This window comes from Melampsora larici-populina (genome assembly GCF_000204055.1).
Source record: "Melampsora larici-populina 98AG31 unplaced genomic scaffold MELLAscaffold_75, whole genome shotgun sequence".
Classification (NCBI taxonomy): Eukaryota; Fungi; Basidiomycota; class Pucciniomycetes; order Pucciniales; family Melampsoraceae; genus Melampsora; species Melampsora laricis-populina.
The window spans coordinates 136,841-162,179 of NW_006768839.1; the positions used below are offsets into that span (position 1 = coordinate 136,841).

The 25,339-nt window shown below is 41.2% G+C and overlaps 9 protein-coding genes across 9 annotated transcripts; 5 read left to right on the forward strand and 4 right to left on the reverse strand.

The window, feature by feature from the left end:
- Positions 1–68: 68 nt before the first annotated feature.
- On the forward strand, positions 69–3,155 carry MELLADRAFT_123569 (lipase; the record flags this gene model as incomplete). Its single annotated transcript, XM_007417590.1, has 18 exons — positions 69–144; positions 226–449; positions 531–608; positions 701–847; positions 920–977; positions 1,072–1,187; positions 1,255–1,347; positions 1,421–1,478; positions 1,535–1,639; positions 1,719–1,833; positions 1,896–1,957; positions 2,048–2,059; positions 2,124–2,171; positions 2,239–2,340; positions 2,406–2,546; positions 2,619–2,644; positions 2,713–2,803; positions 2,866–3,155. 18 exons carry the CDS (start codon positions 69–71, stop codon positions 3,153–3,155), a joined length of 1,842 nt encoding a protein of 613 aa, XP_007417652.1.
- Positions 3,156–6,914: 3,759 nt separating this feature from the next.
- On the forward strand, positions 6,915–10,012 carry MELLADRAFT_112992 (lipase; the record flags this gene model as incomplete). The annotated part of the gene is made up of 18 exons (XM_007417591.1): positions 6,915–6,990; positions 7,067–7,287; positions 7,362–7,439; positions 7,519–7,665; positions 7,745–7,802; positions 7,888–8,003; positions 8,069–8,161; positions 8,235–8,292; positions 8,351–8,455; positions 8,543–8,657; positions 8,686–8,783; positions 8,879–8,890; positions 8,957–9,004; positions 9,068–9,169; positions 9,244–9,384; positions 9,456–9,481; positions 9,555–9,645; positions 9,723–10,012. 18 exons carry the CDS (start codon positions 6,915–6,917, stop codon positions 10,010–10,012), a joined length of 1,875 nt encoding a protein of 624 aa, XP_007417653.1.
- A 174-nt stretch (positions 10,013–10,186) lies between these two features.
- MELLADRAFT_45808 (uncharacterized protein) lies at positions 10,187–11,829 on the reverse strand (the record flags this gene model as incomplete). The annotated part of the gene is made up of 6 exons (XM_007417550.1): positions 10,187–10,536; positions 10,600–10,747; positions 10,816–10,906; positions 10,976–11,172; positions 11,253–11,478; positions 11,581–11,829. The coding sequence occupies 6 exons, from the start codon at positions 11,758–11,760 to the stop codon at positions 10,401–10,403; spliced, it is 978 nt and encodes a 325-aa protein (XP_007417612.1).
- A 2,328-nt stretch (positions 11,830–14,157) lies between these two features.
- MELLADRAFT_112994 (uncharacterized protein) lies at positions 14,158–15,751 on the reverse strand (the record flags this gene model as incomplete). The annotated part of the gene is made up of 4 exons (XM_007417604.1): positions 14,158–14,313; positions 14,578–14,629; positions 14,688–14,976; positions 15,535–15,751. 4 exons carry the CDS (start codon positions 15,749–15,751, stop codon positions 14,158–14,160), a joined length of 714 nt encoding a protein of 237 aa, XP_007417666.1.
- Positions 15,752–16,354: 603 nt separating this feature from the next.
- MELLADRAFT_112995 (uncharacterized protein) lies at positions 16,355–18,381 on the forward strand (the record flags this gene model as incomplete). Its single annotated transcript, XM_007417592.1, has 7 exons — positions 16,355–16,735; positions 16,839–17,112; positions 17,185–17,298; positions 17,361–17,477; positions 17,560–17,667; positions 17,735–17,880; positions 18,253–18,381. The coding sequence occupies 7 exons, from the start codon at positions 16,355–16,357 to the stop codon at positions 18,379–18,381; spliced, it is 1,269 nt and encodes a 422-aa protein (XP_007417654.1).
- On the reverse strand, positions 18,364–19,114 carry MELLADRAFT_73456 (uncharacterized protein; the record flags this gene model as incomplete). Its single annotated transcript, XM_007417566.1, has 1 exon — positions 18,364–19,114. A coding segment is annotated over one exon (296 nt), but the record flags the coding sequence as incomplete, so codon positions are not given.
- Positions 19,115–19,226: 112 nt separating this feature from the next.
- MELLADRAFT_45811 (uncharacterized protein) lies at positions 19,227–20,625 on the reverse strand (the record flags this gene model as incomplete). The annotated part of the gene is made up of 9 exons (XM_007417551.1): positions 19,227–19,328; positions 19,418–19,527; positions 19,593–19,694; positions 19,762–19,825; positions 19,915–20,042; positions 20,117–20,243; positions 20,319–20,405; positions 20,485–20,523; positions 20,607–20,625. Coding segments are annotated over 8 exons (744 nt in total), but the record flags the coding sequence as incomplete, so codon positions are not given.
- A 1,389-nt stretch (positions 20,626–22,014) lies between these two features.
- MELLADRAFT_124122 (uncharacterized protein) lies at positions 22,015–22,840 on the forward strand (the record flags this gene model as incomplete). Its single annotated transcript, XM_007417593.1, has 5 exons — positions 22,015–22,133; positions 22,235–22,319; positions 22,395–22,450; positions 22,521–22,602; positions 22,691–22,840. The coding sequence occupies 5 exons, from the start codon at positions 22,015–22,017 to the stop codon at positions 22,838–22,840; spliced, it is 492 nt and encodes a 163-aa protein (XP_007417655.1).
- Positions 22,841–24,432: 1,592 nt separating this feature from the next.
- Positions 24,433–25,303, forward strand: MELLADRAFT_68840 (uncharacterized protein; the record flags this gene model as incomplete). Its single annotated transcript, XM_007417559.1, has 5 exons — positions 24,433–24,551; positions 24,658–24,742; positions 24,825–24,880; positions 24,982–25,057; positions 25,145–25,303. 5 exons carry the CDS (start codon positions 24,433–24,435, stop codon positions 25,301–25,303), a joined length of 495 nt encoding a protein of 164 aa, XP_007417621.1.
- Between the last annotated feature and the right edge of the window lie 36 nt (positions 25,304–25,339).

Below are 25,339 nucleotides of genomic sequence, written 5' to 3' on the forward strand. Positions count from 1 at the left end.
CTACACAATATCTTCACTCATTCTTGACCTGTGTAATAATTTATTCGAGTGACAAACGTACATACATCATGGTATCTTCATTATACTTTCTTTTTAGCCTTGTAGGCCTCCAATACGCATCCGCTGCTACCCTTCCGCAACCAGGTAAGTCTCATCACCTAGAACATCCACATATTTTCCCTCCTCATTTGAACTGAAAATTCTTGATTCCAACTTGGCGGAAAGTGGCTACGGAAAGTCATTCTCGTCGAAGTGGTCTTCTCGGATTGGGCGATGTCCCAGTACTAGGCCCCTTAGTTGATAAAACCACCTCAAACTTACTGCCAACAGACAATCAGAATGCGCGACAAGTACCCTCTGGCACGGGATCTGTAAAAGTTGTTTTGGACTACGGCGATTTCAATGGAAACACCAACAACGGGGTCGACCAGTTTTATGGCATTCCATATGTAATCACTTTATCATATGATCATCTTCAATATGCATCACCAGTTCACGCCTTTTTTATACCTTACTTGCATTTTACATAGGCCGAACCACCTGTCGGCGCACGTAGATTGACAAACCCCATATTTCCTTTGGGAAAGTATCCCAATTTTGATGCTACGGTTTGTCTCGTGTTTTTCTTTGCTTCATGAATCTATCGCGAGCTCTGAAATCCCACTTACACATTCAACTCTTCGTATTTTTTCATGGATAGAGGACACCATCCAGTTGTGCTCAGCAAGTCCTCACGGGAGGAGGAAATCCACTCTTCGACATCGCATCCGTTGTCACTGACGAACTTGACAAACTTCCAATTTATGCACCAGGAATTGGGGGTCAAGAAGACTGCCTCACTTTAGATGTAAGGCAAACACTTTTTTCGCGGAACTAATTCGTACCTGACCCTTTGACGCTTTCTTCCGCATTACGCCAGATCTTACGACCTACAGGGATCCAAAAGGGGGCCAATTTACCTGTCATGTTTTGGATATGTAAGTATCACATTCAACTGGGGTATATGCACCTGCATTCTTTGATATCTCACATGCATTCTGAAATTGATAACCTTTATACCATGTGTTTTAGACCCAGGGGACTTTGCATTTGGTTCATCAACACTACTTCAAGGTAATAATTGGGTTGAAAAAAGTGTTGCCTTGGGCCAACCTGTCATTTTTGTCGCAATCAATCACAGAATGGGGGTAAGAGGCTTCTCTTTCATTCTGATGCATATAGCTCTTCGCAAGGCTCATGCAAACATTTGACTAGGCCTTCGGATTCCTCGGAGGGAAACAAGTTGGCGCTGCAGGAGTGGGTAATCTCGGCTTGAAAGACCAGCGTCTGGCGATGAAATGGGTCCAAGTAAGTCTCTCCAATGTAAAAGTTATCATATCTTTATACCTGACATTGTCTTCTTCTTTTCTTGGTCGTGTAGCAACATATCTCTGAGTTTGGTGGAGACCCTGCTAAAGTCATGCTTTTTGGGGAATCATGTAAGCACAGCCTACACAAACCATATGGGACGCAATATTGATGGAATGTTTTGCAGCTGGCTCCATCTCTATCTCACATCATCTCTTCATCAACAACGGAGATAACGAGGGACTTTTCAGAGCTGCCATCTGCGAATCCGGGAGTGCTTTCCCAGTTGGAAGTCAGTCAAATTTTTACTTACACACCTTTTATACCCGATGACATCCACATTCATCACTTTCAATTGTTTTTTTCACCAGCTTTGGCCGAAGGAGCTGGTCAAACCACTTACGATGCCATCTTGAAAGACATTGGTTGCGCGGATAAGCCTGATGCATTGGCGTGCCTGAGAAGTGTGGATTTTGCTACCTTATAGTCAGCTCCTTTCAACAATATCGTGGCTCGAAAGCATTTACTCATCGCACTTCACAACGTAGCGCTGCATCAAACCGATTACCAGGACCTTTCTCCGGAGGCTCATATCCCTTAGCTTATGCTCGTAAGCCCAATTTCGCGACCTCCTTATCATTATGTTAGTATTTAGGCTGATTTACGCCACTCTCCCATCATCCTGTGCCACGTTTTTTAGCGTACGTCGATGGTGAGTCATTTCTTCTATTTTATATTCAAAAACAGTGGGGATAATGAAAAACCTCGACTTTCAGGAGAATTTGTCACAGGAAGTATGGAAGATAATCTCGAAGCCGGAAAGTGTGAGTCCTAACGCTTTCTCGAGATCCTTTCATCATATCGCTATAGACTGAACCTTTTCCTTTTCAGTTGCGCGCGTGTCGTTGATCACCGGAGCAGAAGATGATGAAGGAACATTGCTAACTCTAGGCGTGGCTCCTTCGATCCTCACCGAGTCAAACTTGAAAAAATGTAAGCATATCCATATCGCTACACTCAAGTTGATGCTCATAATATTTCGCATATCCACACACTAGATCTGTCACGCTTGGTACCAAAAGCTACACAAGAGCAAATTGAATTCGTCACCAAGGCTTATCCTCAAGACCCAACACAAGGTTCCCCTTTCAACACAGGATTACTCAATACTCTTACCCCAGTCTTTAAACAATATGCAGGTGAGATACAGATTGACCATCATATCTGTTTGAGCTTGATACTAATTCAATTGAACCTCGTACTTTCCTTAGCTATCTTTGGTGACGTAGGGTTCCAGGTTCGTAACACAATGGTCCCTTTTCATTTAACAACATTCTAAAATCAAAAATTCTTTTTGTTTTATAGGGATTACGTCGTCTAGTCTCCAGGCAGGTTAACAGACATATGCCAACCTGGGGTTACATTGACCGTGGGATGAAATCAACCCCCATTCTAGGTAAGGCGGTCTTATAATTTGCAACATTCATAAAATATAGTGCTAACAATCCTTTTCATCAGGCTCAACTCACACCGTCGAATTACTCTCCACTTTTGGTATCATTCCTGGACCTAGAGCTGATGATTTCCAATCTCGCTGGATAGCATTTGCTAACAATCTAGACCCTAATGTACCAGGACTTCCCAGATGGGAGAACTACGGAGGACCAAGTGGGACAGATGATTTTAAAGGAAATGTACTTCAATTCCAATCATCTGGTTCAACTGGAACTATCCCTGATGATTTTAGATCAACTCAAATTAATTATTATTTGGATAATCTCAAGACTTTCAGACTTATTTCTGCATAAAAGTAAATTTCTTAACCACACATATTTATTGGAATCCTCATTGTATACTTATTACATATTTAGCCTTGTTATCATACTCTGTACATCTCGTCATTCGCTGAAGCCCACTTTTAACAAACACACCTGTATAACACGCAATTTAGAAAACCATTACCACAATGCAAAACTTTACAAAGCCCAATAAACCCTGCAACAGCAGCCTTCAAGCTTCCAAATAAGTGAGAACTTCATGAGATGAGGCATGAATAGTGTCATCTACCATGTGGCAAATCTTGCAACCCGCTTTGAAATTCACAGTAAGCTGTGATCTCCTTGTAAGGGCGGAAGTGTGACATTAAGTAGAGATGTGTAATCACAGTATGGATTTAGACAGTTGGTACTGGGTAGATAGTCTGTTTCATTCACCCCTTTACAGTTCTCTTTTTTCCCCATGGTTTTCACTTCTTGTTCCTATTGTTTTATTGTTTATTTTATACTGTTTTCTGATCTTTGAAGTGCTGGACTAGCAATTGATTTAAGGGGGTTAGATAAATCCCCGCTCCTTCAAGAGCTTGCACCAAGACTTTGACCCAGTGAATGTGTATAGTACACTCCACCTCACACTCCTATGCCAAATTTTCATTTTCTCAAAAAGCCAAGCTGCAAAAATCAAATCACATTGATCACATGGTCTTCATATTTGTATAGCTTAAATTACAAGCACAAAATATCACGTTTTCAGGGCACTGAGCCAGGAGGATTGATGGATGCTCACTCACTTTCATGTTGCCAATCAATACAAATGGTGATTGCTTCAAGTGCGCCATGTGGTCTTTTCTTCTGATCAACTAACTAGTAACAGTCCATCCTTGTTAGTTGTGCATACAAATAGTTTGGAAAATTACCAAGGATTGGTGCCAGTGGTAGGAGTTTGATTAATGTGAGATACAGTCTGAAAGTTGTATTGATATTGTGCTTGCTTCAAAAGTATGCCACCTTGATTGTCTTCTTGACCTTTGTGACAGATATCCACAACATAAAGATCATGCTCCCTCATCCTCTCTGTATGAACCATGCAAGACCCTGTGAGATGAAAGTACATAGGCTCAGGGATCTCTAGAGCTCTTCCAACAATATGTGAGCATCAATTTAACATACAAATTCACTAGTGATCCTGAGGCACTTCCTCACATCCCTTCAGAAGTCTGATTCCACTTCATCCATGAAAATGGGGAGTGCTTCAGTTTACCACAGAATGATTTGCTAGCAGGAACATATTTCATTGGGATTTGACAAGTTTTGGAAAAACCAAGATTTTAAGTTTCTGTAAAAATTCAGAACCTACCTGTACATTTTGAGTATTGCGATTGGACAGTCTTTCTGTTGTGAGGAGCCATATGGAAACTAATGATTTTTTGCAATCTGATCAAGTTGAAGCAGAAAGATAGAATTTCTTATAGGTCCTGAGTGATTGATCAAATTGTGTTGAATTTATTGTTTTGTTTTATTATTCAAACATTTGCAGTCTGGCTTAAAAGTCATATACTGCATCAAAACACTTTGTTACATGGGTTTGTCTTGTTTTCATTATTTCAAATTTGACCAATTTGTGAAATATCATCATCTCATTATGTAACATCATTTCATTTCATTTCATTTTCTCCTTTAGTACCTGAACCTGTTCAAGTCACAGTCTTGGATTCCTTTGTCTTCATCTGACTGTATCCTTTTATAACCTTACTATAAGATTTGTCAGAGTACTTTGACTTGTACTGAGATCAATTGTTTTATTTGGATTCAGGTAATAAATCATGTTGCTGATCTGGCTGTATCCTCTTATAATCTTACTATCAGATTTGTCAAAGTATCTTTCCTTTAAAGTTTACTAAGATGAATTGTTTTTGAGATTTCACTTGATTTCTCCATGATACTGGATAATATTTGTTGATCAGTTTAGCACATTTGTTAAATTAAGGCATGGTGGTTGTGATGGATCTACTGTGGTTCATCAGAGGAACATTCAATGGGTGTATGTCCAATTGGTCAACTCAAAGTTTAGTGACAACCATGGATTTCCCAATCTGATAGCCAAATCAAACATCCTGTTTTGCTTGTTTTATAACAACTCTATCTTACTGATTTAGATGATCTTTTACTTTTACAGGCTTTGGGAACCACAATTGTTGGATACTTCAATCACATCATCTGGAATTGAGGCACTCGTAGATTGAAGATACCCTCAAGTTCAAACGGGCTATGTCACAGTGACGATTTTGAGGTTCAAGGGTATCAGGTATGGCCATGACTCTAACCAGGTTCAAAGCTATTACTTCAGAGCGTTGAGCAGAGATGTATCTGAGCCCTCATCCAGTAATCACAACATCTTGAAGCAGCTTGATGTAGTCACATATCCACACAGCGGTGTAACCACCAAAGAGCAATGTTGGACCGCTGGCTGCCAATTGGCAAAAACGCGCAATGCATTGCGACGCACTGCAACGGCTGTGCTGGCCTTTGCACCGCATCGCAGCGACTGTACAATACAATATCCATGCAGGGCCGGAGTCCCAGGGGTTGCGGTGCGCAACGGGGCGCCTAGCTTGCAATCCAGCTTTTCGATCTGACTTGGGGTTTTCGCTGTTGCCGCCGAGTGCGTTGCGCGCAGCGCAACGAGTTTTCCTTCGTCCGGTACGTTACTCCCCGCTGTGATGCGCTGCAGTCCCTCATCGCGAGCAAGCACAGCGGTCAACGTTGCAAGAAGTCGCTCATTCTCGTCGAATGCGAGGCACATGTGATAGGTTGGAGGTCATTGGTCATCAGTGGATCTCGAGAACCTAGCTGTGAGCCTGTGTGGAGTACTCCGGCTGTTTGGGTGGATCAGACTTTGATGATGTGCCAATCCATACATAGCGTGCAGTTCGGTCGTCCGATCTTTTCATCTGGTCCAGTGGCCGCTCCGTTGTCACTTCGGCTTCTTTGTCCGCAATTCAACCTAACATGTGTTCCGCATTGCATTGAGCTGCTTAAAACTTCTTCAACCTCCACTTCCTTATGATAGGCGAGCCGGAAGAAAACTTGACTCTTGTCGTATCCTCTTTTACTTACGTGACAATCATAAGGCTTGTTGGGCGAGCCGTTCTGAGGTTGGAAAGATGAAATAATTGAAGATTTGAGTGGATGTAGTCCAGCTGGTTCTACTTCAGCGCAGAGTGTTCGAAATCATGGGTTACTTAATTGAGTAAAGCGCGGTCTATATAACGCCGATAGTATACCGATATCGCAATGCATCTCTACGCTATGAGGCCCACAAGATATCCCGCAAACACAAGTTATTCAATGCCTTTGCATACTCTTCGTCATATCACAGCATCATTTGCTACCACATCTTTCGTCATAGTCCCCAGTCATGTCCATGCCATTTTGCTCTAATCAACACAAAAGGTTCTAGCGCAATGAGGCAGAATCTATTCTCATCTGAATTACATTCTTCCAGTCGAGACTCCAAACTACGAAAGGAGATGTCCTTAAGATTGCCTGACTCTAGAACACCAACAGCCTGCTTATCCCCGCCAACGTGCAGTTTGACCTCCACTGGGATACATAGTCACCTGCAGATAGCAAGGGACCGATAGATAGCAAGGGATATATTAGAGGCACTCTTGGCTCGACCTTATTTTTGACCAGCGTTATTGTAGACACCCCGCGGTCTACATAAACTCTTCACTCATCTTACATTTTTGTTATACTCATCTCCATCAAATAGATATATATATTAATATCATGGTAGGTTTAGTATACCTTTTGTTCAGCCTTGCCGGCCTCCGATATGCATCTGCTGCTATCTTACCACAGCCAGGTAAGATTCGAGAAACTCCAGAGCTTTCCTTTCTCACTTGATCTGAATTGTATCTCTTCGAACTGTACAAAACTAGCCGCCGAAAGTCATTCTCGTCGAAATGGTCTTCTCGGATTAGGAAATGTCCCAGTCTTGGGTCCCTTGGTTGATAAAGTCACTTCAACCCTTTTACCAACCGACAAATCGAATACGCGAAAATCGATTTCTGGCACAGGTTCTGTCAAGGTGGTTCTAGATTACGGCGATTTCAATGGAAATACTAATAACCATGTGGACCAGTTTTATGGGATTCCTTATGTAATCATCTTCTCGTCTTCATTGTTTTTTTTACACGCTCACGTGCTTTTTACCATACTTGAATTTTTCTATAGGCTGAACCACCTGTGGGCGCACGTAGGTTGACAAATCCCATCTTTCCTTTGGGAAAGTATCCGAATTTTGATGCAACAGTTTGTCTTTTTTTTTGACTTATCACGAACTCTGAATTCTTACTTACACAATACCCTTTTCGTATCTTTTCTTGCACAGAGGACACCACCTAGTTGTGCTCAGCAAGTCCTTACGGGAGGAGGCAACATACTCTTTAACATTGCAACTGTTGTGACTGATGAACTAGACAAACTTCCGATTTATGGACCAGGAATCGGAGGTCAAGAAGACTGTCTTACTTTAGATGTGAGATAAATACCTTTTCTTTGAAACCAATCCATCACTGAACCTTTGATGATTTCTTCATCTTTTCTGTTTACGCTAGGTCTTACGTCCTACAGGAGTTCAAAAAGGAGCCAAGCTGCCTGTCATGTTTTGGATCTGTAAGTATGAAGTTTTTCTGGGCTATATGTTCTTACATTCTTCGATATCCTGCTTGTGGTCTGAATTTTCCATCATTTGTTTTAGACCCAGGAGATTTTGCATTCGGTTCATCAACACTTCTTCAAGGTAACACCTGGGTCGAAAAAAGTGTTGCTTTGGGAAAACCTGTCATCTTTGTTGCAATTAACCACAGAATGGGTGTAAGATTATGATCTCTGAAATTCGCATAGTTTATCTCTTTGGAAAACTTACACCGCCGTTTTAGGCCTTTGGGTTCCTGGGAGGAAAACAAGTTGGGGCTGCAGGAGTTGGTAATCTTGGGTTAAAAGACCAACGTCTTGCGATGAAATGGGTTCAAGTAAGTGCCTAACTTGTACAACTTCAATAATCATCTACTAAATAGTGTTTTCTCAATTTGATTTGTTGTATAGAAATATATTTCCGAGTTTGGTGGAGACCCTACTAAAGTGATGATCTTTGGTGAATCATGTAAGTGAACTTTTTAAAAAAAGAATACAGGATGAAAAACTGATGATATGGTTTTTAGCTGGTTCGATTTCTGTTTCTCATCATTTGTTTATCAATCATGGAAACAATGAGGGACTTTTTAGAGCTGCTATCTGTGAATCCGGAACTGCTTTTCCAGTTGGAAGTCAGTCGAATCTCCACATATACACTTATCATTCATGACCAATCACATTGTAGATATTCATCACGTTTGGTTTTGTTGTTTGGACAGCTTTGGCTGAAGGAGCGGGTCAAACTACTTATGATGCTATCTTAAAAGACACTGGATGTTGGAACAGGACTGACACACTTGGGTGCTTGCGAAGTGTGAATTACTCTACTTTATAGTTTGTCATTTTCCTTTAAATATCATAGCATACAAGTAAGTACTCATCACACTTCTTATCACAGCGCAGCATCAAACCGATTACCGGGTCCTTTCTCTGGAGGCTCTTACCCCTTGGCCTATGCACGTAAGCAGATTCTTGCTGTCGCAATACTACTCTTCGTTTGGGTTTCTGTTGGCTAATTTGATCATTCTTACGTCGTCGTTTATCCCTTTTCTTAGCGTACGTTGATGGTGAGTCTTCCTTACTACTATCCGACTACGTATCAGTCTGGATACTGAAACCCTTTTGATTTCCAGGAGAATTTGTCACAGGAAGTATGGATGATAATCTCGATGCCGGAAAATGTGAGATTTGATAACCTCTTGAGATCCCTTTGAGATCATAGGTTAAACATTATCCTTTTTCAGTTGCACGTGTACCTTTGATCACCGGAACAGAAGATGATGAAGGGACCTTCTTAACGTTAGGTGTGGCACCATCAATTCTCACTGAATCGAATTTGAAGAAATGTAGGTAGATAGAGGATTGTGGAAGTTCGAACGAGTTGTTGTTAAATAAGATATCTGATGGTTCATAACTTTAGATCTTTCACGCTTGGTACCAAGAGCTACTCAAGAACAAATCGATTACGTCACCACTGTTTACCCTCAAGATCCAACCCAAGGTTCACCTTTCAACACTGGAATCCTCAATACTCTCACTCCAGTCTTCAAACAATATGCTGGTGAGATTCAGATACATCATCGTAGATTCGTGAAACCTCATCCTGATTCATTCAATTCTCACATCTCTTAGCTATCTTTGGTGATGTAGGCTTCCAGGTGCGTAGGACAATAATAGGTTTTAGTACGAAAGCTTTCGAAACTGATTCCATTACTTTTAACCAATGAACAGGGATTACGTCGGCTCGTCTCGAGGAAGGTGAACAGACATATGCCTACTTGGGGTTACATTGATCGTGGGATGAAATCGATCCCAATCTTCGGTAAGCCGCTCCATATCCTTATCGAGCACTCTATCTAAGATTCTGAACCGATTTGCTTTGGTTTAACTTTTACCAAGGTACAACACATACTATCGAATTGCTTTCAACTTTTAATGTTATTCCAGGACCTAGAGCTAACGATTTCCAAGCTCGTTGGATAGCCTTTGCTAATAATCTAGATCCTAATGTACCAGGACTTCCTAGATGGGAAAAGTATGGGGGTATAAATGGTACAGATGATTTTAGAGGAAACGTACTTCAATTCCAATCATCTGGTTCAACTGGAACTATCCCTGATGATTTTAGATCAACTCAAATTAATTATTATTTGGATAATCTCAAGACTTTCAGACTTATTTCTGCCTAAATATGATATTTTCTTATTGACACATGTTTATTGACAGTTGTCATGATTTGATGGTTGTATACTTAGCCGTGTTATCACGCTCTTTTCCTCTATTTATTCGCTGAAGTGTGTACCACATGAATTAAAATGAGGTAATATAAGTCAAGACAGAACCAATCTGACTGTACACAGACTGAGTTGTGAGGAAGATAGATTGCATGAAACTAATAAAATAACACAATGAGTCAAAAATCCTACCAATCCTAATATCCTATTTCTTAAGCATCAAAAGTAAAAGAGAAATAAATTAAAGTAATTTGAAAAAAGAATTCCTATGATGAACCCACCCAAAATAATACAATACTTAACAATATATTTACACAAAGGTTAAAGTTTCATTCGAGTCATATTAATTAACAGTCTCAAATGGATGTCGAACCAATTTTTCATATAAATGGAGTGGTAAATCTCGTATGAAAACATTAGTTAAAAGGATCACTTGACGTGCTTCTAGTGTTGGAAACTTTCTCAAGATGGCCATTGGACTATTTCAAAGCGAGAGTTAATCATTCAAGTTTTGATGAAAGAAATCAGTAAAGAGCACTTACGAAGGATGAGCCAAGACTCTTTCACGCATCATGTATAGTTGTGAGATAACACATAAGACATTTAATCCTACTCCAAAGGCTAATAAGTAATCCCATAGTTGAAGCACTTGATCCAACGGTTCTGTACAAGCGCAGAGCGTCAAAACAGCTGCAGAGAGAAATGAATTTGGTCACTTTGAGATCCAGAAAGAATAGTAACAGAAGAATGAAACTAACAGGGAAATGCGTAAATCTCAGCTCGTAAATTCTTCGTGCTAAGATAATGAAATAATTCAGGATCCACAATTTCGAGGCATTCGTCTAGTAACTAAAACCCAATTAAAAATCATCAGTTTTGAAGAAAAAATAATGATGACAAAGTAGATGATCACTGAACTTGTAATGCAGAATGAACACCTTCAAGTGTAGGTTGAACGTATAATGGACAATGGAATTCAATAAATCTAGTAAAGCAAAAGAATGCTTCTAGTTCGGATGGAAGGGTATAAAGAAAAGGTGCAGCGAGTACGTTCATTCCTTGAACGTAAGTGAAATCATATTGTGATTCACCAGTACCACCATCTTGAGACATATCTACAAAGAAATTTGAAAAAAAAAACCACACATTAATTTTCGTTAGATCGATTAAATTTTGAATAGAAATGAATGTTTACCATGAGATCTAGAAACAAAAGCTTCAAGTAATCTAACTAACATTTGATCTGAAACTCGAGTTTGAAAAGATGAATCGGTTGCTAAAGTTCTAAAAGTATCATTTGTGATTTTCTTATACCAAGCTGAAGGAGGTCTTGAAACTAAATCAAAATAATATTCTGCTTTACAATCTAATGCTCCTAATAAAATTTTCCAAGTTGTTGAACGTAAATGAGTAGCTTCTTCCTAAACCATTCAAATATCAACGACATTCATTAGTGTGTTTTGTTTTTCAATTTTTTTTTGAGTATGTAGAATTTGTGAAAATGGTTAGATTTGGAAATGTACTTCGTCATATGGATCTGTTAAGATTAATCTACGAAGAGATTGATGAGCTTGATCGATTTCATGATCTGTTCTATTTGAGTTTTCAGGCCATAATAATTTTGAAAAAGTTTTAGATCGAAGGGTTAGTTTGGTAGGTGAGTTTTGTGTAGTTTTTTGACTGTTTAACTTTATATTTGACATTGCTCGTTTCCGTGATAAAGAATGTTGGAAGTGAATGGTGATGAGTTGAGTTGAGTTGAGATGGTTTGGTTTGATTGGTTGTATAATTTTGGTTTTTTGGTTTGAGCGAGTTCAAGTTCCATGCAATCTACAATCTACAGCCCCGCCTATAAGTCGATCCGCAAGTGAATGAATCAGTTTCTGTAAGAGCACCGCCCAACAGAACGGCACCGAAAATTCCTCGGATCTTGACTGGCAGTGCTTGTATGTAGCTATCGGATTTCGACGAGCAGTGCCTAAAATAAATGGCACTTGCCGTGAAAACGTAACTGCGCTCAATATCTACAATTGTGTATTTCTTGGTAAAAGCTTTGACATCTACAGACTTGCAAACTCGTGCGGAATGACTTCACCTTTCTTGGGAATTGCGGTACTCGAAGTTGAACACTATGTAGACTGAGTGTCAGTTCACACTCGTGACTCATGAGGCCATGAAGTCTATGCACGCGGCCGGATGTGATTGAAAACCAAAATCCTGCTTCTTTAATCTGGTATAAATCTCACAACAAGCAATTATAATTATGAATATGGTTGATTTGAATGGCTTGATGGTTTCGTAGGTCATCAGACTACTTTTACCTGGAGCGGAGTCAAATGAAAAAAAGATGTAATCAGAATACTTATAAGCAGAGAGTCTTCGAGTCATTCTCACTCCAATTATGTTAATTAATGATATCTTGGATGAATCTTCGGTTAAGTGGAATTATTGAGCTGATTTGGAATTTCTGGGGTTCCAAACTTGGGACATCAGCTGATGTGCAGCCAAAAAGGGGAAATTCTGATATATATCTTTTTATTTTCATACAAACCAAGGGCAGAGTGATGAGTATGTCGTTCAGAAACTAAGATTGCATACAGATTTGAAAAGGGTGAAGGACCCATATTTGAAGAGAAGATTGAGTGTGAATGGGCCTTGACTATAGGTTTCCTACTATGTTGATCCAATGACAAGTTGCTCGCCATGTCTTTCATACTTTTGCATACTAAAAATCATCCGTATTCTTGTCATTTTTAATGATTTTTTAAAGTTGTCCTTCTTTCATTTTGACAAAAAACGCAAGTTTTTCTATCTTGTATGACCATTAGGCTTGAAGAACCTCATCAAGAGCTCTACATAGAATTTTCTTTCGCTTGAGCTCGAAATATTGATCCTATTGCACATTTCTTGACTTCTTTTGTCAATCCATCATTTCTTGGAATCGAGTGCTTCCCCCTCTGTCCCCTTAAGAAATCCACCATGATGTTGTCAATATACCTCAAGATGCGCTATTTCTAAAGTATGTGCACGTTTCCTTCCTCAACAAAAACCAAGAAGATGTATTATTACGAACTCGGGGTCAACAATGGGTGATTGCAATCATTTCGTGATTTTTTATATTGACTTAAAATTATCCCTACCCAATTTTAGGCCTTGAAAAGACTACTTGAGTCACATTCTCTGTCGATAAATTCACCTTGAGGACAAAATTATAATTCTCACTAATTATTGGCTCAAACCTGTTGAAAGTAGATGGCCGAGTCTATGGCCGAGCTAATAGCCGAGTTAATGACCATTTGATACTTTTCAAACCAGCCTGAAAGGACTCTTCTGAGATTTTTGGAACTTCTTTTTTTAGAAAATAAATTTCTTTCCAAGCGCGTTTTGTGGATCCAAACATAATTACTTCAGAAGAAGGCTAGCGGCCATCACATGGATTCGTGTCAAAGGGTGTGTGAATTATATATCATAAAGGTTTGGCTCCGATTCATGAGATAGGTTGATATAGATCAAGAAGAAGTTCCTTAAGCTCAGAGTGGCACCATTGTAGGGCATTCGTACCTCTGTTGGTCCCTGTTTCTTTTGACGCGAAGCGGTATTCAATGGCACAGACGCATCTCGCACGAGACGGGTCGAGAGGGATCGCGACGCGTCGCCTTACTGACACCATCGTAGTGGGAATGGATGGTGCCGCTGTTGGCGCCTGTTTCCTTTGCCGGGAGATGTTTATCAATGGTACCTTTAGTGCACCTCGCGAGACTTGACCCGTGCTGTTGGTACATGACATTGGCCAGTTGGTATGTTGGCATTGGTGCGACAGAAGAAGAAATAGAATCATCAATCAAACAAAAGGTCGAGGAATTGGTTGAGAATATGGAACTTGAACTAATTCCAGGCACTTTGAGGTGGTCAGAATAGATTAGCCATAGCTTTGATTGAGAAGTTCAAGTTGATTTGACTTTGGTTTCGGGTGAGCTCCCCGCCGGCTCCGATGCTCTCCCGGAGAAGTATTTGTCTTACTCTGCCGTATCTGTCCCGTACGACCGCGTACAACTCGGCCTCACAGTTTCCCCGGATTCGGCACGAGTTCAACTCAGTCTCTAGCCTTCTTTAGTCCTCACGATTTCCTCAGGATTCCAATCAACCCGTACAACTCTAGTCCTCGAACTTCCCCAGACTCCCATTTGACACCTACCATAGTTCTCACATTCCCCGGAATCCCATTTGTCTATTCCAAATTGGGATTCTGAGACTGGCTAGTGAAATATTTAACAAGTTGTGCCACTAAAATTATCGAAACTTTGGAAATGTAGTTTCCTTCAAGATTTTGTAAACAAAAAAACAGGCCACATCAAACAATTGACTTGTACAAATGTACCAAGCTTGTTGAGATGTGAATTGGAGAATGATCCTTTTGATTTTCTTACTTGTAGCCACATCAAAGGGATTGGTTCGCGCAGAAACGGAACTCTAGATTGTTTTGCTCAATCATGCGACAAACAAGTAAAATCCCCGCTGACCGGGCATTGCCCCTTTGTCAAAGGATCTTGGAAACAACGAGCTTGACCAAAGCTCGCATGTGATACGGTTTTCTATTGGGTTACTCAAGCCGGTAGCCAAGCTTATTTACTGCGCATCCTCAAAGTTACCGCCGAGAGGATACGAGAGTGAATCTAAGAGTGAATTGAATTTGAAGGACTGGTGCCTTAAACTCCAAACTCCGATAACCACAACCCCTTTTATTGTGTTTCTCAATCGGGACCCCCTGAATCTAATATTTCCAAAGAGACTGGGTGTATCCGAAAGGGGACCAGCGGCCGAGAAGATTGAAGTTCCGAGCCACGTATTGCTTTCATCAGTTCCGCGAGACAATTTTTGATCCGGTAAGACGTAAGCGGTTGCTACTGCTATGCTGTCTCCTCTTTAAATCAGCATTATGATTTGAACACGGTACGACCCTTTTGTCCGGACGAACCGAAAATTGTAGTTGTTTCAAAATAGGAATGATATGTTGATAACTGAGGGTTGTGGTTTCATAGGGACTTCAGGTCGGGTGCATTCCGAAATGAATGGATTGATGCCGAAATGGAGTGGATGCCGAAGCGTAACAGGAAAGCGGGAGGAACCGGTCGGATTTTCCCTCAAGCCACTGCTGTTTTTACGTTGCGCACTGTCTATGATTATGTACGGAGACGATGAGGCACACGCTGCGATAATTTAATTACTACGCTCATAAGGCTATACACCCCATTGCGCGACAATTTTTCGTCGGTACGATGCATTCGCTGGGCAGAAGACACGAATGAAGGAAAGGAAATCCAATTGAATGCACAACTCAATGCATTGTTCCCATGATAATGTGAGCGTATGCATTGATGTGCTCACAAGATACGATTCCCCAGATATCCATCAAGATAAAATAGCTCTTACATGTTTCACGCCACCTTCATAGTGCAGAGGGACGGCTCGACACGAACCTGGACATAAAACTGCTGGACGATGCATCATCAACACACGTGATGTTAGCGTTTCTGTATGCAGTATGACCATAGCTTTCGGTGCGAGTGATACTTGCATAGCATGGTAGTTCTGCGTAAAAGTTTTTTCTGGTATGGCCCAAGTATACATGGCGGTGAGCGCAATTGCTATAAAGGATGGACGGATTTGATCACATTCTCTGTCTACCCAAAGCATCAGGATATCATTTTCCTACAAAACTCTACTGGTTGTTTTTGAGCATTTACAAAGAAGCCAGACAGCTATACATTCAATAATCTTAGAGACCTTCGAATTTTGACCCTGTGATCCTCTTTAAAATTTCCAATTATAACTTCATTATGCACTCCACATCCATCTTTCAGCTGATCCTTACTTTTATCGTGAATGCTCACATTCCGACTGTCTCTGGAACTTTCTCACCCACTTTCACCAAAGAAAGCCTTACCTTGGGTCGGGAGGAGACTCTCCAAGTGCAGCCTTACAATAGATACAAAAGTTTCGGTCCTGGGGGACTGATTATACCAGATAAGAAAGGTTGCCTTGATCCGGCCACTTCTTCATTATCTTGCCCCCCACTCCGGCACCCGAATCGAAGCCCTGCTTCTTTCACCAAGCCATCACCACTCAGCGCGCCCTGGGATCGACATATGATATCTAATCGGGTATCGCAGGTTTATCTCAAGAAAGCAGAGCGGTACGTCGTCGTCTTCGAAGATGTAGGTCAACTTTGTCTCTGTCATTGTGAATCAAATCTTACTAGGGATAAACACAGAACAATTGAAGTAGGAAGCTGATCAGATGTTAAAAACTTTGCAGGGTAACCATCCAGAAATTTACGAATTCAAAGAATCTCCTACTCGCAGTATATTTCAAGAAATCCAGACCAAAAAACAAAGAGGAAAGTCGGCTTGGCTGTTTCAAGAATCTGACCCCAATAAAAACAAATGGGACCTTGAAGAAGTCAAGCGTATGGGATATAAACTTCCCACCTTGTCTGAGGAAATAAAACAGACTATATTTACCAAAGGCACCGAGGACTTGAACCTTGTTTCTACCGTTGGCTTGAAGAAAGCACCAAAGCCAGCTTCATCTCCAATTGACAAACCATTAGATACGGAAGGCATCACCAAGGCTTACACAGAGGCAAAAGGCACTCGATTGATCGTTTCTGATTATGATGTAAGGGAATTTCTTGAGCCATGCTTACCAAAACCCTCAATCCGATCTACCCATATCAGACACAAGAGATTTTATAGACTAATCAGAATTTAAATTTTTCAAGGGAACTCTTCGTGAATTCGTGGACGACCCTGAGGCAGCAACACCCTCGCAAGAACTATTATCGGATCTTAAAACACTTAGCTCGAATAAAGACAATATGGTTTGGTTAGTTTCTGGCAGAGATGAAGGATTTTTGAAACGACATTTCGGTGAAATTCAAAATCTAGGATTGAAGGCTGCTTATGGTGCAGCTACACGTGATCCTATTTCTGGGAAATGGGCAAAGATGGAATTTGATAAAACGGCCTTAGATAGCATCAGGAAAATCATGGAAGGTGATTCTTTGTTTTCTCAAATGACATTGTAAGCATCAGTGATTGATAGTGGACAATCCCTTCTTATCTTAGGTTGGTCTTCGTCGGTCACCCACTCGCACATCGAAGAGAAAGACTTCGGATTAGCCTACCATTATAGAGTGGCCCATACACAGGATAGACTCAACCAGGAGAAAATTACTCAAGGTGTGTGCATGGTGCAAAATAAAGTCGGGATTGCAATCTCAATCTAACATGATGAAATTCAGACGCAACACAGGCCAAGAAGGATATCGATCTAATTTACAAAAGTGAAGCCGAATTTTTAAAAGCATGTCTAGATCAGGATATTAAACGAAGAGGTTTAGAATTAGTGACAATCCTCGGTAAGTTCTATTTAAAGATATGCCGCCTTCTTTTCCACCTCTTCTAATCGCGAGGTTTTACCATTCCGGTTGGCATGTTTAGGAAATATGGTCGTGGAGGTCAAGTCCAAGAAGTTAAGCAAGAGAGAGGCCGTCCAATCACTTTATAACGATATTCCGCATCCTGGTTTCGTTCTGGTAGGGGGTGATGGTTCGTGCAATCAATACTTGAAAATGCTCAAAGGTTCTTGACACTAACATCTGAGTCCGACCTTTAGATCCAGCAGATGAAGTCATGTTTCAAGTAGCTCATGTCAAAGAAGAAGATGCCAAAAAGACCGCTCAAGGTGACGCGAAGCCACCCGTTGTAGCAACAGTACATGTCTCCCATGACAAAGGCCAAGAAACTAGTGCGAAATACATGGTAAGAGAACCAAAAGAATTTCGTGAATTACTATCAAGGATGTCAGCTTCAGAGGAGAAGGAACCCCATATAGTTTCACAAAGGAAAGACCTTCCTCTAGTTACAGAGAAGCAGGAACACCATTTTCTCTCATCACGGCTCACATCAGGAATGTTTGCGTGAATCAAGGGTGTATAATCTTGAACAGTTGATTGTTTTTGCAAGTCTTGATTGGAAAGAGGCAGTCTTTTTGAAGAATATAAATTGTAAAAAGGCAACTATCCACATGTGGAACCGCCCCTTAATGTTTCCATATGCACGGACCATGAGATCTGTAGATTCGTTTTTTTCTTTGTTATCACGATGTATATCACCGCGTTTTTGAAAAGATAGACGGTACAATCCCAATACACTGAGGGCAAATTCCAAAGCGTTAAACAAAGGCCTCAATGCGTGAAGTATGCCACTGCCTTCTGCAATATATCAACCTCTAAAGCTCGTGCTGGCACAAGTATCTCATAATTCCAATTGATTATCCAGAGAAAAATATGAACACGGAACAACAAAAAATGACATATGCCACACTATAAATTCATCTTTGTATATCATTTAATGTGAGATGAGTAACATTCTTGGTCTTTGATGTCTTTGAGCCATCTCATCTTAGTATTCCTGACCAGTGCTGAGCTCTGCTGGGAATAACTCACCACAATGGCTTGATGGTGTGTTGGTATTTAGAGAGATGGGTACAAAATAATAAACAAGCATTGTGAGACTTCTCATCACCAATAAAAACTAGGAAATGCTATCTTAATCTTGGAGCATGCTAGTATCAATTTATGCTTTTTTTCCTCATTGAAAGTAATCTTCTTGTTACACAGGTAAATATAAGATTTCCTCTTGCTCTGTTCATTTCACGGCATTCAAATAAATTTCAGGCTGAAAGCTTGCAAACCTTCTCAGTCAAATCTCCTCCGTTTCTCCCGATCATCTTTTCCACCTGGTCCTCTTCCTTCATCATCATATCGACGTTTATCATAATCATCTCCTTCACCTCTTCTGAGACTTCGACGGTCATCATCACCACCACGTGAGCTTCGATGATCGTCCCGACGACGATCACGATCATCTCTTGGATGTCGATCTCGTTCCCTATCCCTATCCCTGTCCCTATCCCTATCGCGCTCTCGATCTCGATCCCTATCCCGGTCGCGCTCCCGGTCGCGCTCACGTTCACGTTCACGATCTCGATCACCAGATGGCTCACTCTTCTCGCCGCCTCCCCTGCTACCCCATCCATTAGACTGAGCTGCAGCAGCTTGAGCACGCTGTTGTCCAAAATGAGCAGCCTGAAGACCAGCAGTCAAACCAGGATTCTGGTTGTGATTTGCAGAAGGACCAGGAAGACCATGTGGTCTACTACGCCATTCTTCAATTGTTTGTCGTAGTTGGAGATAACCCAAATGCATCTGAAGTTTACGCAACGATAATAAGTATCCGACGCGTTCAGATAAACTATCATATCTGGCGCGTAGTGATAAGCTAAGAGACAGCTTACCTTTCCACCAAAATGATCCGCCAGACGTCTATCACTATCCAAAATAGATAGATACGCACCACAGATATCACACACACGAAGTTTTTGGTGCCCAGAAGCTCCAGACGTTTCTAGCCATATGGAAAAACGTGTAAGAAAGTGATTCCGACAAAAAATCTCAAGACTAACTATTTACCTGTCAATTGTTGAAGTTCTCGCTCTTTTTCAAGTTTTTCAGCTTTCAAGGCCTCAGCTTTTGCCAATTCCGCCATTGATTGATCGACTTGGCCGGATTCACCTGAAAAGTATTGAGGGAGATGAGATGAGATATCGAGGTAGCCAGAAATGATAAGAGATCGACTTACCCAATGTCTCCACTTCCGCCATTGCTCCCTCATAGGCAGTTTGGATTTCACCGATTTCTCTCATCTGTCATGAAAACAGCAGGCGAGGATTCCCATTCATTTGTAAGCGATGCGCTGTTAAACAAAGACAAAGTCGGATAATGAAAAATGTACCAAAGCTGTAGTTCGGTTGTTTTCTTCTGGAGTCTTCTCCAATCGTTTCTGTGCAGCACGAATTCGTCGATCACATTCCTCAACGAATCCAAGAATATTATTTTCGTACTCTCTTCGCATTGCGTGTACTAATCTTCCCAAAGAACCAAAAAAAATGAGTTGATAGGCCATTGATTAGGTGAAAATATTATAGGCCACCCACGCTCTGAAGGTGATACTGTGTCAGCCGATTCTTCTGGATCATCACTTTGACTTCGAGCTAATGCAGCTTCGTATTCGCCCTTTAACTTTTGTGAATGAGTTTTGGCACATGCTCCCAGATCCATTTTCTTGAACAGAAAAAAAGACGAGTCAGATTCACAAGACTTGATGGATATTTACCTGATAAATTCATAAGAGCTTACGGTGTTGGTGAAGAGATCGTGTGGACATGCACCACATAAGTAACTACGACAGACTTTGAGATCGGTGAATTTCAAATCGACTTGGATCTGGAGATAATGGTATGCAGAACATGATGAGAAATCGGTGGGAGGTTTTTTGACATTTAGATAATCATCATCAACGAACAATTCCCATCGCCTCAGCCCCCATGAGATGCTCCAAGTTCTAACCTCACACAAAACGATCCGTAAATCAGCATATGACTAGCAAGTGAGGATATAAAAAATCGATGAGGTATGGGCATTAACCTTTCGCTGAAGCTCGGCCAGACGCCCCATGTTGATTTGGTATGTTGCTTGCTGAGTCCAATCAAAACACGGTCGATGGGTTTGTTTGTTTGAGGTCGAGGAGGGAAGTCTCTTGACGTTGGACTGACCCTGCTGATGACATGCGGTTCAACAAACAGAGGTTTCACAGGCGGATGTCAGTTGGGCCTGTCTAAAGCCATGCTCGCCTAATTATGGACATTGGACATGCACATATTGACACCGGGCGAAAGCCGGATCATAGCCCCGATAAGAACCTTCGCCAGTTTCGACATTTCAAGCCACCGGCAGCGTGAAAACTGAACAGTGCAAGGAGCATCCTGATTTTGTCTAATACGCTTGAAGGCCACCTAGATAAATTAGAGACTGTTTGATACTTGCACCGGATGATATGTTGGTGACTTGGGTAGGGCGGCTGAGGCCATTCCAAAAAGGCAGGATTGGGTTGCAAAAGTTTCAAACGAAAGAAGTGTAGATACCGTCAGCTGGTTTCACAGTCAATGGCACGTGGCACTATCAATTCACATCATCCATGTCTTTGGGTCAAGTTCTTCATCCTCGGATAAATCTTTTCTGGTATGGTATCAAAGGCACCAGTGGGTAAGTGATTGTAGGATTGGTCTTGAGAAATGAGAGATTGCATCTTTTACTGAATTAGCGGCATATCCTTTCATGGTCACAAAGAGGACGAAAGCATACGCCCGTAGCAAACTTGGTGCGTAGCGGAGACTTACCGTGAATGCTTGCATAGTTCTCGACATCCGATCCCGTTGACCCAATGCAAGCTGTGCCACACGACCGACCTCGCGCGTACCTAAAGTTCCGAACTTTTGCAGCTGAAAGCCTCGAGAGTCTTGGTATATGTTACACAGGCCGTGCTCCGTGGGAACTGACAAATACCTAGTTGGAGCTCCGATCACCCAAAAGATACCCAAAATAGGATCAGTAGGGGTCAGAGGACCTTGTAGTGATGTTTCAAAGAAGCCTTTGACTATCACCAATGTCGGGGGTGAATTTACAAAAAAGTTTCTTTCGACATAACATAATCAGAGTCCTTACAAGGGTACACATAGATGGGTCGTTCAAAGCTTTGTGATAACCGAGATAAATTGGATTCTCTGGTTACCATGAGCAGGAAAGATCTGTCTCGTTTTCCCTTGTCTCTGCGTAAATAACGGGTTTTTTCTTGAACTTCCCAACAACTCACATTCAAATCTCTAGCCGCACAAAACTCACCTTCAGCAGATAAATTCCTAGCGCAGCCTCAGCCTCCTAATAGAATCTTAGCTCTTAGATCTTCAGACCTCCAGCTGATTTCCAAGCCGCCAATTCGAAAAACAAAAAAAAAACAAAAAAGGCCTATAGATACGATATTTTCGCTTCCTGAACCATGTTCTACGCTCGCATTTTGATTTGTTTGAGCCTCGTTACTCTCTTTCAACAAACAGTTGAGGGGCAGTGTCTACCTTTGAGAGGACACGCACCAATAAGTAAAGAGCAATGTTACAAGTGAGTGAAGTTAATTCTTTTCAACTATCATCTGTGGTGTGCATCACCAAAGCAATCCAAAGAAGACTCAAATTTATAGAAAGCTGACTTGGAGCTCAAAGAGCACTTGCCACATACAAGTTTGATGAGTACGGCCTGCTAGACAGTGACGGGGTGGAGAACAAGAAGACATGTGGGAACTGCAAGGTTTGCAATCCTTCTTTTCGAAAGACAATCCAATAAATATTGTTAAATTTCGCGATTTCTCTTTTTGCATACCAGATCTCCCTATCTGTGGTAAACCTAAACCCTCGGGTCAAACCCAGCTTGGATGGATTGTGAGCTTACAGATATTGCTAGTCAACGTCCTTGAGGAAGGGTTAGCTGACACTGATACTTGTTCTTTAGAATAAAAGGCCAACTAGAGACGGTTCTGGACACCTTGTCAACAACATGTACATATGATAACCGAACGAGTGGTACCATGCTAGTGAGTCTTCTATAATTTACGTCTGCAAAATATGAAGTACTCAAATGTGGACCTCTCATGCATCAATGCTCAAAAATGTATTATGCAGCCGAGTATCTTTGTAGGTGAGACCGTGAAGGATACTTTTGTAGCCGTGGAGGTTGAAGTTGGAGACATGAAGCGCAATGAATGCTCATCAACCCCACGGGGAAAGAATCGACGAAACTCGGATCTAACACTGTCGAATCAAAAGCATTAGGACCAGGTCTTCAATTTCATCAGAAAATGAAATCTAGATAATAATACGAAATCCAGTATTGGAAGTGTAAATAATAATTCTAAATCGCTGTAATATACTAGACAAGACATTCAGCCGAACAAGCTCGCCTGTATTGGATGATGAAACAAGCACTTTCTTTCACAACTTGAGATCATCATGTAGAATTTGCGCAACAATCGAATCTTGAGTCTCGACCTGTTAGATTTCTTCGCCTACATAATGTTGAAAGCTCAGACCGTCTCCTACCCCCTCTTGCCTCACCCGCCTTTTATGGTTTCAGGAAGCGCTCATATCATGTCAGCGTTTAGTAGAAATCCGGGGAAAGTTGAGTAAATCAAATTGCACGTTCAGAAATTCAAAATAAAACATCATTCTTTCAGACTGAAACAATTTGGCTATTAGTTTATTCATTCAGTGCGAATTATGAATACCCTTCTTTCTTACAAGGGAGAGTGTCAAGGATTGACATGGCTCATCACTATACAACATTTGTACATAGCATATGACGCACATATTAGATCTTTCTAAGAGAAACAAACCATTCATGATCAGATCAAATCACAAAATCGACACCTATGTTATATATACATAAATGCATGGATATCTCCAGGGACTGAATTTCAACTATTTAGTTGCATATATCTGAATCGAGGAGATGATGACCCTACACCAAAGGGACGACGTGTAAGGTCGTTTCCATTGAATGAGCAGGAGTGGCCCAGGACCTAGGCTAGGACATAAGACTTAAATGAGACTGGTCAGAGTAAGAAAATTCTCCTCCCTGCATTTCGCACAGCCTCAACTTTCAAGGCGCACAACCTCACAGAATCTTCACAGTTTCCTTTATAGCTTCGGAAATTTTCACCCCGTATCTTAATCGAGGAGAACGGAATGCTACGCAGAAAAGACACACACGATCCTTGACATCCGGCTGTGTGGCAACCAATAGCTAAAACTTTGAATCACCAGAAACATAATCAACAACTCATGATAGTCAACGTATAACGGTCCGGCGCGCGATCAGGTATCTCGGGTTCCAATATTGACCAGCTTGTGCGGCGTAGGAACCAATAGCTTATGAAATGGTTCCAGGAAGCCGGATCAAAGCTCTGAATCACCGGCAATATATTGAGCTATATAATCGAGAGGCCAAGCTTGTTGCCGTGTTTCACGAAAGCATTGGACAATCACCAATGTCGGGAGTGAACACAGGTAATCCTTGCAATGACATATAATATAGGTCGTCCAAAGCTTTGTGATCAGCGAGCTACATAGCATTACCTAAGTTACCCTTAGCAGCATGACAATGGACGAGAATATAAAACTGGGGCATTCATCCAGAAGACCTCTCTCGTTCTCCCTGTTTGCTTGAATAAATATTGCTCACATAAGTTCATTGAATCACATTTGATTATCACAACTCCCAAATTCACCTCGAGCCACTATTGATTACTAGTTTGCTGTACCAATACCTACCGCTGCTTGTCAGACGTTTTACCTATTCGCCATACCTTTTCTTGTAAAGAAATCCCAACAAGGCCTATAGATATAATTGCGCTACATCTTCAACCATGTTTTACAACCGTATTTTGATTTCATTAAGCCTCATCTCCCTCTTTCAACAAACGGTTATGGGTCAGTGTCTTCCCCTGAGAGGTGCGGCGCCAATAGACATAGAGCAATGTCGCAAGTAAGTAAAGCCAGTTCTTTACAATCTCTATGTGTACATTTCCAGATAGGTTTTTCCAGAAGATCAGACAATCAAAATTTATGAAAAACTGACTCTACGCGTGAAGAGCATTGGCCACATATAAGTTCGAGGATAATTCAGCGCTGGACAGCGACGGGTACAAGAACAAGAAAACATGCGGGAATTGCGCGGTAGGTGTCTGCTTTGGAATTCTTTCATTCAAAATACAATCCAAAGAAGATTTTAACGTTTGACAATGTCTTCTTTTACTAGATATCCATGTCTAGAGTCAGCACCGACCCTAAAGTCAAACCTTCCTTGGATGGATAGTGAGCTTATGTTGTTGTTCATCTTTCTAAGCTCATGAAAGCCGGCTAGTAGACCATCCTTATCGCAGACTGAGCTGACACCGACACTTATTTTTTCATAGTGACAAGAAATTCTTGGAGGAAACTGTGGCCACTTTATCACAGAAATGTACCATTAAAGGCACGAAAGGCATGCTAGTAAGTCTTCCATGATTTATGTCTAAAAAGATAGAACACTCAAATTGTGACTTCTCATACACCACTACCTGACACTTTACCACACAGCCGAGTATCTTTGTGGGTACGACAGTTCCGGCAGATGGTACTTATTTTGCTATAGAGATTGAAGTTGGAGACATGAAGCGCAATGAATGCTCATCAAAGCCGCAAAAGACAACACCAAAAAAGACTCGAAGAAGCCCAGATTTAAGATTGTCCAATTAAAAGGACTGACATTCAACCTCATGGACAATAAGGAAT